This window comes from Peromyscus eremicus, chromosome 2, assembly GCF_949786415.1.
Source record: "Peromyscus eremicus chromosome 2, PerEre_H2_v1, whole genome shotgun sequence".
Classification (NCBI taxonomy): domain Eukaryota; kingdom Metazoa; phylum Chordata; class Mammalia; order Rodentia; family Cricetidae; genus Peromyscus; species Peromyscus eremicus.
This window is the reverse complement of record NC_081417.1, coordinates 5,067,496-5,083,833: the sequence shown is the minus strand read 5'-3', so window position 1 is coordinate 5,083,833 and position 16,338 is coordinate 5,067,496. Positions and strand designations below refer to the sequence as shown.

Below are 16,338 nucleotides of genomic sequence, written 5' to 3'. Positions count from 1 at the left end.
ATTTATATCACACTGTGCAGTTTTCTAAGGTGTTTGTATTGATCTTATTGTAAGATTGAACCTAAAGGTCCCTAGATAAGTACTCTACCACTGAACTATATTCCCAGGCTTTTTGTTTGGGTTCATGATTTTATGATGTTATCTGTTACATTGGGAAAGGCATGGTGTCAGCTTCCCCTGGCTAGGACAGCAAGAATTTGAGGATTTGCTTATACCTGAGTGGATCAGGACACAGAGAAAAGAGTGTGTTGGCATTCAGCTGCCTTTTTCCTTTTTCTTTTTTCCCTATGTTTGGCAACTCAACCCACAAGATGGCATCAGTCACAATCAGTTAATCCTTTCTGGAAATCCCCTCAGACAAACACAAAGGTGTGCCTCTTTGGTGATCCTAAGTCCAGTCAAACTGATGGTGAAGATTAACCATCAGAGTGTCCCAATCAGAATTTCAAATGGGATTTATAGATGCTCAGATTGTGGTTTCATTGGAGGGTGTGGTGCATGTTTGTGTGTTAGTGTTTCCTGGTACCTTGGGCTTCTCTACATTTCCAGCCAATTCTGCAATTAGATTGGCTAAGGGCCTAGTTTGGTCATGGAATACCTGTGAGTGAAGCCATGGGACCTACCTCCTTAAGATATCTTAGGTCTTGTTTGTTACTGTAGAGCAATATAGCTTCCCTTGCAGACAGACAGGTTGTCTGAGTTGGGCTCCCCCTGACTACATTTCTGCTGCTAACACAGAGTACTGTGAACTAGATAATTTAAGAAGAAAGGAAGTTTACTTGGCTCACAATCTCAGAGACTAGTAAATTTAATAACATGGCCCTGGCATCTGCTGGGTATGCTGTACCCAGCAAGAGAGGGTGGGGAGAGCCAAGGGTACTATTGTAACAAACCTCTGTTGTGATGATTAACACACTTCTGTGACAAGAACATTACTTTTGATGGCTACACCTTCATGACCAACCACTTCCTGTTAAGCCCCATGTCCTAACAGTGTCACCTTAGGGATCAAGCCTCCAACATGTGGGGAACACACCCAAACCATAACAGCAAGCTAATTTGAAGATTTAACATCTGGCACCTGCTGTTTGTCAGTAAAGATGAAATCTTTTTGTGATTCATTACAAAATCATTCACTAAATTCTATGAGACATTGAGAAGGTTGTCTTTTGCCATTCACTTTTAAATTGATCACCATTTTCATTTATTACTGCAAAGGCATTGACTGATATATTAGATACCTCATCAACTTAAAGAATTGTCTAGATAGCTGTGGAACAATAGTCTCAGAGATATAACAAGAATTTCTTATGACAAATTGAAGTATTATTTGACTTTATTTTTAATTTGTTTATCTTTAAAACTCTGTTTTCTATTTTGTTTTCACTTAAACTATATCAATTTTGTGTAATTATGAGGTGCAGTATGTTTTTATGCATAAACACATGCTAAATGATTAAATCTTCAAGCTTATTAGCATGCTTCATCTCACCTACATGTGGTTTTGGGGGGATGGAGGATGTTTAAAATTCTTTAGTGTCCTTTAAATAAGCAATTTATGATTATTAACTGTAGTCACCATACTATGTAACAAAACTAAAACTCTTTTCCTTTGTCAAAGTGAAGCTTGGTGCCCTCTTCCCCAGCTTCTCTTCTTCCCCATGTCACATGGCTTGTCCTGGGTTCTGTGAGCTAGAAACTGAATAACTGAAGACCAATTTTTTCTGTTCCCAAGCCTTTGTTTATGTTGCCCATCTGAGGAAAACAATGTAAGCATGGTTATGGACAGCCCAAGGTCCTGGGTCTGCAGCCTATTGAGCACATCCATCTCTGGCTCAATTGGAAAGACCTTCCAGTAAGTCCTGGACTGCTTGAACCTGTGCAGGACAAATAGGGCAGACCGAACCCCAAGAAAACTCACTGAACAGGTCCAAGAATGCCAGAAGAATTAAGTTAACTGCTATGAAGTTACTTTCAGAGGACTTTTAGAAAGAAAAGACACAACTTTGTGTTCAGTTAACTCACCATTTCTCAAGAAGAAGTAGAATGGAGTATTATTGCCTTCAGAACACATTGATGGTGAGTTCTTGGATGCCACAAGGATAATTGCTTTCTTGCTAAGGTAATTTTCCTGTCTTCTTTCTTCAATGTTTTTCTTACACGAAGTACTATCATTTTAGTAGTTGCACTTGGAGTCCTCGAAATTTATTTTTCTCCATTCACCACTTAAAATATCAAAATTTAGCTCAAGGAATCACTCAGGGCTGGAAGCATTTAGGACCACAGTCCTGGAAAGGCACTGGAATGAAGTGGAAATGATGCTGAGGAAACAGCTCTCTTGTCTTATCCCTGGTTATATTTATTACTGGGAAAGAATGCACTCACAATAGACACACACACACACACACACACACACACACACATCTGTATTCAGATATTAAGGTCTCACCAGACTGACTGTAATGTTGTCTTTCTTTCTCATGTCTCCTACCTTGGAAGACTGCTGACCCAGGATATATCTGGCCTCTCATTTGTACTCTTTGTCATAAAAGAAAGTAAAACAATCTGATGAAGATAGAAATATGAGGGTGTATGTTGATACACTGATTGTGGGGGTATTCATTTTATAGTAAAACAGTGCCTTGTTAGAAAACTTGTAATTAATTCATGTAGGAAGAGTCATTGAGAATGCTGTATTCAAAAGTATAAGATCTCAGTTTACCTTTCTTCTTTTGAAACAGTGTCTTGAATTTGTTATGTAGCTAAGGGTGGTCTGAACTCCTGTCTCCACCTCTACCAAGTGCTGGTTTCACAGTTGTTTAGCATTTTCTTCTGAGGCTCTTGGCAGTTGGCCAGGCATGGTACCCCACACCTTTAATTATGATACTCAAGAGACAGAAGCAGACAAATTTCTATGAGTTCAAGGACAGCCTGGTCTACACAGTGAGTTTCGGGGCAGCCAGGACTACACAGTAAGACCCTATTTTAAGAGGAGGAGGAGGAGGAGGAGGAGGAGGAGGAGGAGGAGGAGGAGGAGAAGGAGGAGGAGGAGAAGGAGGAGAAGAAGGAGAAGGAGGAGGAGGAGGAGGAGGAGGAGGAGGAGGAGGAGGAGGAGAAAAGGAAAGGGAAGGGAAGGGAAAGGAAGGGAAGGGAAGGGAAGGGAAGGGAAGGGAAGGGAAGGGAAGGGAAAGGAAGGGTAGGATAGGATTCTGGACATTCTAACGGGGGCCTCATTAAGATTCTGGAAGAAAAAACTCAGAAGTCTTAGGAAATACCTGAAATTAAGGCTCTCCCTGCTTAAGGGTATATAAAGAGCAAGGGCTGCAGAGGAGATGCTCAGACCAGCCTGAAGGAGACACCTTCCAATCTGTTCAGCTGCTGCAAGTCCTGCAGTAAGCTGGAGGGGCTCCAGATGTCACAAACTGTCTCTCATGCTGGTGTGAGCTTTTGGTGATGCTACTGTGTTTGAGTTGTTCCTGCTCTGGTATGGAGCCCCTCCACATGTGATGTGGAGGCCAGAGAAGGACATCAACTGCTCTACCTCATTCTCTAGAGACAGGGTCTATCATAAAACAAGAAGCTCATGTATTTCAGATAGGCTGGCTGCCCAGTCAGATGGGAATCTGCCCATCTCTGCCATCTAATGATGAGGTTACAGGCACATGGAACCATGTTCAGCTTTGATGTGTAGGGTAGGAATTCAAATGCAAGGCTTCACACTTGCACATCAAGTACTTTTACTGACTGAACCATCTTCCCAGTCTAGTCTACTTTCTAAATTGCTTCTGGCAACTATCAAGTTAGCACTGAAATCAGTCAGAAAACCCAGATTCATGTCATCAGTCATCTGATCTCCCATGTGTAACCAAATGTATTTCCAAACTTGTTTTTTAACTTCTAAACCTGGTCTGACAGCCTCAATCTACTGACTTAATGAAGTTGGGCAAGGATTCAAATGAAAGGAACAACCAGAAAAGCTACAATAATAAATGTAAGCAACTAGCATGTTGGCAACATTAATCTAACCTGCCTGTCAGATTTTTTTAAATCTTTTATTCTGCAATCGGTATAAATTTACAAGAAATTGCTTTTAAAAAGTGCATTGTTGTCATTCAATTTAACCCTATGAAGACTGCATAATGACAGTTTAATATCAAAACCAGGAGATCAACGTTGGCACAGTTCATATTGGTTACACAGATTTCCCATGTATTACATGCACTTTTGTGTTTGTGAATATGTGTATGTTGCTATGTGAGGTTTTATCACCTGCTAGACTTGTGGACCAGCCACGACAATCAATATGTTTCACTGCAAGGCTCCCACTAAGCCATTCCCCACCTTTTTCTAGCTATACCCACTGCTTTCCCTTCATCTCTAATCTTGGGCAACAACTAATCTCTTCTCCATCTTCATGATTTTATTCCAAGAGTGGTATATAAATGGATTCATACAGTATGATCTTTGGGAATTAGCTTCTTGTCATTCAGCACTGATTTGAGCTCTGTAAGAGTTGTATTGCAGCAAATGTTGTTTCCTGCCCTCACTCGCCACTGACAGCCTCCTGCACTCCCACTGCAGCCCCGCAAAAAATGCTTCCACTACCAATCATCTTCCTGATGAGACAAGTGTCCTGGGCACTGACTCATCATCTCACTTGGCCCCATGCCAAAGATATAAAATTTGTTACAGATGCCTGAGCCTTCATGCTTCAAGATGTGGACATTTCAGCCAATGCTGTAGCTGTTACCCATAGGGAAGAACATTGCTTATTAAACAGAGTTGGGGAAATACCAAAGTTATAAAGATGGGGTCACTGTTGCAAAGTCAATTGATTTAAAGGCTAGATACAAAAACACTAGATACAAAAAAACCTGCTCAAGATGTTGCCAATAACACAAGTGAAGAGGCTGGACATAGACCACCATTGCTACTGTTTGGGCCTGTTCTATTGCCCAGGAGAAGGTCAGCAAAGGTGCTAGCTAGTCCAGTGGAGATCAGGAGAGGTATGATGTTGGCTGTTGATGCTGTAATTGCTGAACTTAAAAAATAATCTGAACCTGTGACAACCCCTGAAGAAATTGCTCAGGTTGCAGTTTCTGCAAATGGAGACAAAGACATTGGAAACATCATTTCTGATGCAATGAAAATGGTTGGAAGAAAGGGTGTCATCACAGTAAAGTATGAAAAAACCCTGAATGATGAATTAGAAATTATTGAAGGAGTGAAGTTTGACAGAGGATATATTTCTCAATATTTTATTAATACTTCAAAAGGTAAAAATGTGAATTCCAAATTCCAAGATGCCCATGTTCTGTTGAAGGAAAAGAAATTTTCTTGTGTCCAGTCTGTTGTACCTGCTCTTGAAATTGCCAATGCTCATCTGAAGCCCTTTGATAATTGAGAAAATTCTGCAAAGTTCCTCAGAAATTGGTTATGATGCTATGCTTGGAGTTTTTGTGAACACGGTGGAAAAGGGGATCATTGATCCAACAAAGTTTGTAAGAACTGCTTTACTGGCTGCTGCTGGGATGGACTCCTCGTTAACTACAGCAGAAGTTGTAGAGACAGAAATTCCTACAGAAGAGAAGGGCCCTGGAATGGGTGGAATGGGAAGGGGTATGGGTGGTGGTATGTTCTAATGCCTAGAATAGTGTTTTGCCCTTATCAATGAACTGTGATGGGAAGCTCAAGGGAGGTTCCTCACTGATAACTTCAGAGAAGTCACATGAAGAAAATGACTGAAGAGAAAGCTGACTGATCATAGTAACCATCAGTTGTTGACTTCTATTGGAAATATATAATGGTTTACTGCTGTCATTGTCCAGACCTACAGATTTCTTATTTTGTATTTTTAAATAAAGATGCTTGCACATTCCTGATACTGGGTGCAAGAGCCATATACCAGTGTCCTGCTTTCAGCTTAAATCTCTGAGGCATTGCTACTATTCTTGTGTCACCAGATGAGAAGTTCAGAATCAGCCTTTCTGTGGAGAGTGAGAATATTTGTGTTTAAAGTAGAAAACTCTCCAATTATGCAACAACCTTTGTGTAATAAACATTTTGTTTAAAGTTAAAAAAGTTGCTTCCTTCTGGCTGCTTCACAATATTCCAAGATGTGATGTACTGATGTATCATAGTCTGTTCCCTCATTAATTCTTAAAGGATTTTTTGGGAATATTGCAAATAGAGCTGCTGTAGAATTGTACAAGATGTGTTTGAATGTGATTTTTCCATCTCTCTGGAATACATGCCTAATAGCAAAAGTACAGGAAGAGGCATGTTCAGTTTCCTAGATTGGCTGTATCATTATAAGTCCTCACAGTAATGTGTGAAAGGTTGGGTTTCTCTGCATTGTTGCCAGCATTAGGTAGTATCACTTTTTAGTTATTCTAGCTAGTAATATTTTAAGATTATGATTATAATATTTATCCCTTCCCTTTCCTTCCTCCAAGCCCTCCCAAATACCCCTCCCTGATCTCCTTCAAATTCACGGCATCTTTTTCACTAACTGTTATTGCATGCATCTATGTATTTGTCTTAGTTACTGTTGTATTGCTGTGAAGAGGCACAATGACCAAGTCAACTCTTATAGCATTTAGTTGGAAGCTTACTTATAGTTTTTGAGGGTATAGTAGTTTGAATGTATTGGCCCCTATAATCTCATAGGGAGTGGCACTATTAGATCTATGGCTTTGTTGGAGTGGGTATGGCCTTGTTGTAGGAAATATGTCACTGTGGGGGCCGGGTTTTGAGATCTTTTGCTTAGGTTTTGGTCAGTGTCACAGTCAAGTGACTTCCTGTTGCCTGCAAGATGTAGTTCTCTCGGCTACTAGAGCACCCTGTCTGCCTGCATGCCACCATGCTCCCCATCATAATAATAATGGACTAAAGCTCTGAAACTGTAAATGAGCTCCCTCAATTAAATGTTTTCTTTATAAGAGTTGCTGTGGCCATGGTGTCTCTTCACAGCAATAAAAACTGTAACTAAGACAGAAGTTGGTACCAGAGACTAGGGTATTGCTGTGATGGGCCTGATCATGTGTTTGCTTAGAGAAATTTGGACTTTGGTACTTTGGGTTATGAAAGCGTGGAATGCCTTAAGTGATGCTTAATGGGCCTACTAGTAGGAGCACGAAAGACAGAGGTGTTCAGAGTTATTTGAACTGTCAGGGGCTCACTCAAGAGGTTTCAGAGGAGGAGAATGTTAGTATGTGGCCTAGAGACTGGTCTTGTGATATTTGGTCAAGAAAGTGGCTGCCTTTTGCCCTTGTCTGAAGAGTCTGCTTGAGGCTAAAGTGAAGAATTTTGGATTAATTCCGTTGGCAGAGGAAATATCAAAACAGCCTAGTATATCCACTAGTGTGGATACTAGTGTTAACTCTAATGAAGATTTCTAATGAAAAGGAGCAAGCTGAGCAGGGTAAATTACAAAAAGCAAATTTTGAGGTGAAAAAGAGCACCAGGAAGTAGAATGGAGCTAAAGCCTGTGTTCAAGGAGAGAAACAGATTAAGAAGTGGAACAAAGGGAGTGGTGACCTCAGGGCAAGATCACATCCAGCTAACTTTCAAACTCAAGAGCTTAGAGCTTGGTGTGGTGGGGAACACCTTTAACCCCAACAGTGGGAAGGCAGAGGCTGGCAGATCTCTGACTCTGAGGCCAGCTTAGTATACAGAGCAAGTTTCAGGACAGCCAAGCTTAGGCAGTGAAAGACAGAAAGTCATGAATATGTAATTGAACCAGGGAGCCATGTTCCAGCCCCAGCAAGCAGCAGAATTTGGCAGCTTTGGCCATGTGGTTCTGGCTTTAGAGTTAAGGATAGAAGAAAAGAGTTATGGAATAAAGTTGCTGAAGCCAGGCATGATCAGGGGTGTCCTTGAATGGAGGCCTAGTAGAGAGGCCATTGTGTGACGCTGTGAAGTCAAAGCCTGGATTGCCTTGCAGAACCCAAGATGTTGGAGATGGCCTAGTTGTGGGATACCACAACTAGGAGAGCTGCTAACAGGGAGTGGAACAAGCCCAAGAGAAAGAAATGTGTTGTAGTCAACAAAGCTGAAGGGAGTTGGAGATGTGGATAGTTTTCTGACATCAGACATGGAGATACAAAATTTGGAGTTTGCCCAGCTGATTTTCCATCTTGCTTTGTATTTCATCACTATGCTCCCTTCCCTATGTTTTGGAATGATAATGTATATCCTGTGCCATTATATGTTGGAAGTATGTGGTCTGCTTTTTTATTTTGATTTTTACAGGTGATTATAGTTAAGAGATTGCATGAATCTCAGAAGAGACTTTGAACTTTGGACTTTAAAACATTGTTGAGACTATTCTAGACTATGGGGACTTTTAAGTTGGAACAAATGAATTTTGCATTATGATATTTTTATAAGCTTATGAGGGCCAGGGAGTGGAATGTTGTAGTTTGAATATAATTGGCCTTGTGATATTTTGATGAAGAAAGTGGTTGCTTTTTGTCCTTGTCCAAAGAGTCTGTCTGAGTTTAAATGAAGAATTTTGAATTAATTCCATTGGCAGAGGAAATCTCAAAACAGCCCAGTATATCTGTTGTGTGGATTGAAATGTGTGGGCATGGCACTATTAGGAAGTGTGGCTTTGTTGGAGTGAGTATGGCCTTGTTGGAGGAAGTGTGTCACTGTGTGGGCCGGGCTTTGAGGTTTTGTTTCAGCTTCATTCATTGTCACAGTCAGTTGACTCCCTGTTGCCTGCAAGATGTAGGTCTCTCAGCTACCACAGCACCATGTCTGCCTGCATGCCATCATGCTCCCTGTCTTGATAATAATGGACTAAACCTCTGAAACTGTAAGCCATTCCAATTAAATGTTTTCTTTATAAGAGTTGCTGTGGTCATGGTGTCATTTCACAGTAATAAAAACCCTAGCTAACACAGAAGGTTAGTTCATGTCATCATGGTGTGGGGCAGACAGGCATTGTGATGAAGCAGTAGCTGAAAGCTTTAGGTTCTGATCCACAGGCAGAAAGAGACACTGGATCAAGTTGTTGGCTTGTAAAACTTCAAAACCTTCCCCCCAGTGATACACCTTCTCCAACAAGGCCACACCTCCCAATCCTTCTCAAACAGTTCTACTAACTTAGGACCAAACATTCAAACATATGAGCCTATGGAGTACAGTCTGGTTCAAAACCCTACAATGTACATATATATTCCTAAATGCAATCCCTTGAGTTTGTATAATGTTACTTGTATGAATATCTAAATTTCCAGTACTAGGCATGGTATCCTCTTGTTGAGTGGGTCTTAAGTGCAATTAAAGAGTTGTTGGTTACTGCCAAGGTATCTGTGCCACTACTTCATCCATAGGGTTATTGTGATATGCTAAGTTATTGATGTGGCTTACAGATGTCATAGCTAGGTAGGACTGTTGGTTGTTTCCCTCCTTTGGAAGCGTTCATGGAACCCTCTGGTACCATAAAAGCTAGTCCTCATGGAGGGGACATTCAGATCACTTCCAGCACAGGGATTTCTGGTTCTTGTTTCTGAACTTCATGGTGTCTTCAGAAATAGGGACTTAGGCTGTGGGATGTCTTTCTGTACGCTGTGAATATGTGTTGCTCTGATTGGTTGATAAATAAAGCTGCATTGGTCTATGGCAGGGCAGGCTGGAGCCAGGTGGGAAAATCCAAGAGAAAAAGTGAAAGGAGAAAGGAGAGGAGATGCCAGCCTGATGTCTAAGAAGCAACATACCAGCAGACTGATAATGCCACAGTGGGACTTTGGGGCCAGGTGAGACCTGAGAAAAGCTACATTTTGACACCCAGACATGGTAGCAAGAATTTCCACCCAAAACCCGAGAAAGCTTTAAAAAACGATTCTAAAATGGATTTAAAAACAGCTTCCTAGTTGTGTTTCTCAGGCAAACTGTGATATAGAGACACCACAGTGTGCAGGCTTGACCTTCAGCATGGTGGATTCCTGCCCTGGTACACAGAGGTGTCTCAAGCCAGGAGCATGCTGTGTGGCAGATTTAGCTTTTGCTAGTACAGACCAAAAAAAAAAAAAAATAAATAAATAAAAATAAATAAAAAAAAATAAAAAGGTTCTGGGCTACAAGCTACTTGTTGGAAGCATAGACCCACTGCTTCTCAGAGTTGGTGGTAGGCTTACATCTGCCGTGTTCGGAAACTGAGGTGGGCAGAGTCAGCAGTCAAGGCTGTCACTTTGGTCCTAGCCACGCTGCAGTTTAAAACAATGGTCAGAAGGTATAGACAATCATAAAGAAGAAATATATAGTCTTAAAATAATAAAATAGGCCTTTAAAAAGAATAAAGTAATATAAAAAAATAAGCCACATAAAGATGGAAATTACACAGAAAGCCTGGATTATATTGTCTTCAGGATTTTTAACTGCAGAAAGACATTTGATTGTAAAGGCTACTCAGTTAAACCAATATGTATATTTTAAAGGTGTCTTGACTTCAAAATTTGAGTCTAAGGATATGTTGCTTTAGAAAGGAGGCTCTCCTTTTGTTTCCACAGGGAACAAGAGGCTATGGATTTGTTCCAGGTTAAGATGGATCAGATTTGATCAAGAGAGACCTCCTAAATCTTGACAGGTGGTATCTATGAACAAATAAGTCTTCCTAGGACTTGACCATTATTTTGAATTTTCTCAGGATCCCCACAAGATTGCCAGCATCCCAGCCAGCAGGAAGTAATATGAGAAGCTACATCCAGTTTCCCAAAATACTATTTATAAAGGTTTATTTTTATTTAAAGGGGGTTAATTGTAAATGCAATCTCTTTCTAAAGAAGAAAAAGGGATGTAGATATGATAGATAAAAGGGTAGATTATTGAATCTACTTTTAAAGAGCAACAACTTTTTAAAAATGTTTTACATTGCTATGGATTTTAGTTTGTTAGTATAAATTTAAAGTTAATTTTGTTATAGTGTATGTATATTTCTACTCTTGTTTAAGGTATTCTGTTTATGCAACTCATTTAAAATTATAATATATAATTAAGAAATACAGATTAATCTATGATAATAAACTTATAGTTATTAAACTTTTTAGGTATATAAAGATATATTTCAAATAGGTAGGTAATCTTCAAACACCTCAAAGATCTACAGAATATGGCATTTAAAATGTTTTAAGAACTTAGACTTTTCTGGACACTGAGACATGTCTACTTCTGGCAGCACCAGTCTACTTCAAAAAGATGATGGGCATTGAAGAAACTCCATATAGAGTTTGCTTTATTTATGGTAAAACGTAGCCATTTGGGCAAGAAACTGCTCGGCAATATGTTGTATAAACTAGACATGCAGGACCCATCAGAAAATGACCACTAAACTTTGCCTAAACAGGGCAAGATGGTCCTTCTGGTTCCTGCTTCACAGAAGATACTGCCAGACATTCTGCAGGACACAGAGGAAAATGACTGATGAACTTTGCCAATAGGTGAGACAATCCTTCAAATTTCCTGCTTCACAAAAATGTCTGCCAGAGACTCTACACCTGTAGGCTGAAGATGGATGCCCCAATATTGGAGAAGAACTTTGGATGACTGTCCAGGCAGCCAGCTGTCTCTGTCACTCTAGATTTTTGGAAGTTGCTTACAATGCACTTCCTATTTACTTAGGTAATATTATATCCTTCTGGGGTCTTTGGTGGAATTGAAGACTAGATAGTTATAATTATAACTTCCCTTAATTATGATAAAAGATAAATTAGATATAAAACTTTAAACTCACAAAAATAGGATAGATGATAAAATATTTTCTTTAATTTTGCCAAATAGAAATGGACTAGATATTGTAACTATAATTCTTGCTTGATAGCTATTTTGTTATATGTAATTTTACTATGTTAAAGTTAAATCTTTCCTTTTTGATTAGACAAAAAAGGAGAAGTGCACAGGATGAGTGCACAGGATGTCTTTCTGTACTCTGTGAATATGTGTTGCTCTGATTGGTTGATAAATAAAGCTGCATTGGCAGGGCAGGATGGAGCCAGGTGGGAAAACCCAAGAGAAAGAGTGAAAGGAGAAAGGAGAGGAGAGGAGACACCAGCCTGCTACCCAAGGAGCAGCAAGATGCCAGCATACTGGTAACACCACGGCCATATAGAGAAATGTGGGACTGTATATCTGGGTGGGACCTGAGAAACTTATGGCTACAGACTTACCTTCCTCCACTGGGGAGGGGTGGCGGTAGCCAAGGGCAACAGCAATAGGCTGTATGTTTTGGGAGTCTCTTAGACATCTCTGGCCAACAACTCAAAAGAGGACTTCTCATGTCTAATATTGGGATTTTTGTTAGATGGTCTTTGGCTCTTGGAGGGAGTACCATCATTCCAGATAAGAAAAATTCATTCTAACTAAATATGTATATATACACTAAATTCTGTGCATTACAGGTTTTGGTGGGTTTTTGTTTTGTTTCTGTTTGTTTTTTGTAAATAGTTAATAGTTTAATTCCTTATGGCTTTTTCAGGCATTCTTTTTTGTGTACTAATATTTTTATAGTTATGTTTTTTTCCATTTTAGCCAGGTATATAGTATTTTTTTCTCACTATGGTTTTAATTTGCTGTTGTCTGTGGTTGATAATGGTGGACATCTTTCCATGTATTTAGCTGTCTTCTTTAAATGTTATTTGATAAACTATCACTTTATAACTTTTCTCTATATTCTAGTTAGATTGTTTTCTTTTTCTGAGTTTTTTAAACTCTACTTGATACCAGGACTTTAGTAGATTCAGGCTAGTGGTTCGTGTAATATCCCCCATAAACTCACGTGTCTGAAAACTTGGACCCCATGTGATAACACTGCTTTGGAAGGTTGTCGAACATTTAGGAGATGCAGGATTACTAAAAGTGGGTAACTAGGGATGGATCTGAGATTTTATAGCCTGACCTTACTTCCTGTCCATGTGCTGCCAAGATGTGAGGATGTCAAGAGTCCAGGTTACACAATCCTGCCACCTTGGAGATATCTGCCACCATCATGCCTTCCCCACCATGGTAGACTATATCCCCTCAAACTGTAAGACAAAACAGACCCTTATTGGCGTTTGCTAGGTTTTTGTTACCACAATAAGTAAAGTAACTAATTCAGGAGGTTTACAGATTTTTCCTTGCCATTTTAAGCTCATCTTTCCAAACTTTTTTTTTCCAAGACAGGGTTTCTTTGTGTGTGTGTGTGTGTGTGTGTGTGTGTGTGTGTGTGTGTGTGTTTAAAGTAAAAAGGCAGGGTTTTTTTTCATTAAGAAATTTTCTACTTACCCTACATATCACCCACAGATCCCACCTCCTCCCTCTTCCCGCCCCCCCAGCCCTCCCTCCCTAGCCACTCCACATCCCCATATCCCCCAAATCGAGGTCTCCCATGGGGAGTCAGCAGAGCCTGGCACACCAAGCCTAGGCAGGTCCAAGCCACGTGCTGCTGCACCAAGGCTGCACAAGGTGCCACACCACAGGCACTGGGCTCCCAAAAGCCTGCCCATGCAGACAGGGTTTCTTTATGTCACCCTGGAACTCACTCTAGACCAGGCTGGCCTCAAACTCACAGAGATTCACCTGCCTCTGCCTTCCAAGTGGTAGGATTAAAGGCATGTACCACCACCTGGCCATCTTTCATACTCTTAATAGAGGTTTTTGCAGACCAATTTAAAAGAATTCTGATAAGGCACAATTTATTGACTCTTTTTCTTTTACTAACTATGTTTTTGAGGTCCACATTTTTGCCTAGTGTTATATTCTCTCTCATTTTTCTTCTAAGTGTGTTATGGTCTTCTGTACAGTTGCTTGTGGTCCATTTTTGATGAATTTTTCTGAGGTGTGAGGCTGAGCTTGAGGAATTTTGAAGGGTTTTCTTGCTAACCCCTCAGCATTAAGCTCCATTTTGCCTGTGTTCCCCTTTTCTATATGTATGAGTTATTATAGTTTTTTCAATTCTTAGAGATTATTTTATGTCTACTTTAAATTTTGCTCCTTCATTTTTCTTTAGAGCCTTTGCAGTAATTTTTACCCTGACTGATGATATCCTATCTCTTATTGTTTTACTACCAAACTGATTTGAAAGAATGTAATCACATATGTATTCTATGTTAGTCTTGCACAATGTTGATAATATGACAGTATATTTGTTTTTCCAATATATTATAAATTAATAGGGAAGAGGTGATATGTTTTTCGCTATCTTTTTTAAATTCTCCACAGTACCTAGTCCAAGGTTTGCAGATAACAACAGTTCATTGATTTGAAGAATCCAAATAATTGAGTATACCAAACTTTCTTTTTCTAGGGAGAGACATGTATCATCTGTACATTCAAATAAAATATGGAAAGTTTTCTTTAAAGACAAAGTGGGGCTAAAGGGACAGTAACATAACAATGGGACCACTGACTGCTCTTGTCACTGGTTGCTATAAAGGTTGGAACCTGATTATTCAGAGTAACAAGGTAAAGAAGACAGATTGGACTGCCCAGGACCAACAGTGTGCAGGGGGTTTTAGAATGTTGTCTGAAGATGTCCTGGTGATTCTTAAATTCCTTGACATTCTGTTTTCATGTGATTCCATGTAAAACACATCCATTACAGACCTGAAACTTTAATAGCACACACATACACATATATATATATATATATATATATATAATATTTATCTGTATTATATAGTTATATAAAGTTGTGTAAGTATCCAATTGCAAACACAGTTGGCTTTCTTTGTCTAATGGTTCCATATCCTATACATCTGCATGTTTGGATTCAACCAACCACAGTCTAAGAGTTATATACATATGTATTATATAAATAACATATTTTAAATTGCTTCTACACTGAATATGTGCAGATTTTTTCTTGTTATTTCTAAATAATTCAGAATAATAATTCTTTGAATAATATTTTTGTTATTTTAAGTATTATAAGTAATCTAGATATGAGTTAAAATGTCCTGTACTATATGCATACATTATACAAATACTATACCATTTATATAGAGAACTTTGAACATCTGATGGTTTTTATATCAGGTGAGTCCTATAACCAATCTCCCCAAATACAGAAGAAAATACCCACACACAAACACACACACACACATTTGTTGTCTATTTCTTCAGAGTATCATCTAATTTATAGCTTGGAGAAATCTCTTTTGAATATTGCTTACTTTTAGATACTTACTAATAAAGAACTCCTAGTTGGTGGGTTATAAACAAAGGAAAAGAAGACAGACATAAAAGACACAAAATGGGGCTGGGCGTAGATCTAGGTGGAGTTAAGTGGACGAGTTGGTGGTAAATATGATCAAAATACATTGTATGAAATTCTCAAAGAATTGATAAAAATGTTCATTAAAATAAATAAAGGACTCCTACCTATGATACCCTTTCATTTTAGTTTCAGTTAAGTTTCATCTTAGTGACAATGCTCAGCCAGTTGTGGGTGTGCATTTTTAATGACAGGATACTAAGGCTGGAGGCTTTGGAGTTTGAGGCCAGTTTTAGCTACCTAGTGAAACCCTACCTGAAACACCCAAAATGACCAGCTGATCAAATAAACCCTTGTTTTAATTGATGACCATGGTAGGAGTGGCAGAAATTCATAGTCTGCTCACACACATCAGAAAATTAAAATTATTTCTACAGAAAAAGATTCACAATAAACTTATTTTCTTTTAACCTTTCTTCTGCTTATGTCAACTAGTTAAAATAACATCAGGGGAAAGATCTAGAGAAGGAAGTACAGAGTCTGCCACATAATGATCAGGATATAAGCCATGACTAAGGGACAGCTGAGTTTTTCAGTGCTGACTAACATATTTGGACATGTTTTCTGTGGGTTTGCAGTGTTTTTTTTTTTTAAACATTTATTTATTTTGGATACAGTGTTCTGCCTGGATGTATCCCTGCAGGCCAGAAGAGGGCACCAGATCTCATTACAGATGGTTGTTAGCCACCATGTGGTTGCTAGGAATTGAACTCAGGACCTTTGGAAGAGCAGCCAGTGCTCTTAACCCCTGAGCCATCTCTCCAGCCCAGGTTTGCAATATTTATTCCTGAGCTCTGTCAACTATTTCTTTAACATTGACACAAACCCATTCCTTTCCATACCAGTAACCGTTAAGAGATACTTCTATAAATAGTTAAGAGGATTTGCAGTCTTACACTGTACATTCTGCAAAGAAACATACAACACTGAATAGGAAGAATGTCACTCTGGAATAAGATGATCTAACGGCAGAAACTCACACTTAGGAAAGTCACTTTAGGAAGCTATACATTTTTAAAATAGCATCTCTTAGTTCTTTCATATTTATGTTCCTATAGAAATTTATTGTGATTCTGTAGTAA

General features: G+C 39.2%; 1 protein-coding gene across 3 annotated transcripts in view; it reads right to left on the bottom strand.

Annotated features, from left to right (window-relative positions):
• Rgs20 (regulator of G protein signaling 20) overlaps window positions 1–16,338 on the bottom strand; it is a 131,369-nt gene that overhangs the window by 114,363 nt on the left and 668 nt on the right. The window contains exon 2 of one of the 3 annotated variants that reach the window (XM_059255630.1): window positions 1,063–1,084. The exons of the other annotated variants lie outside the window; for them this stretch is intronic. Within the exon in view, the coding sequence (XP_059111613.1) occupies window positions 1,063–1,084 (22 nt within the window). The remainder of the gene's footprint in view (window positions 1–1,062; window positions 1,085–16,338) is intronic. 3 annotated transcript variants of the gene reach the window in all.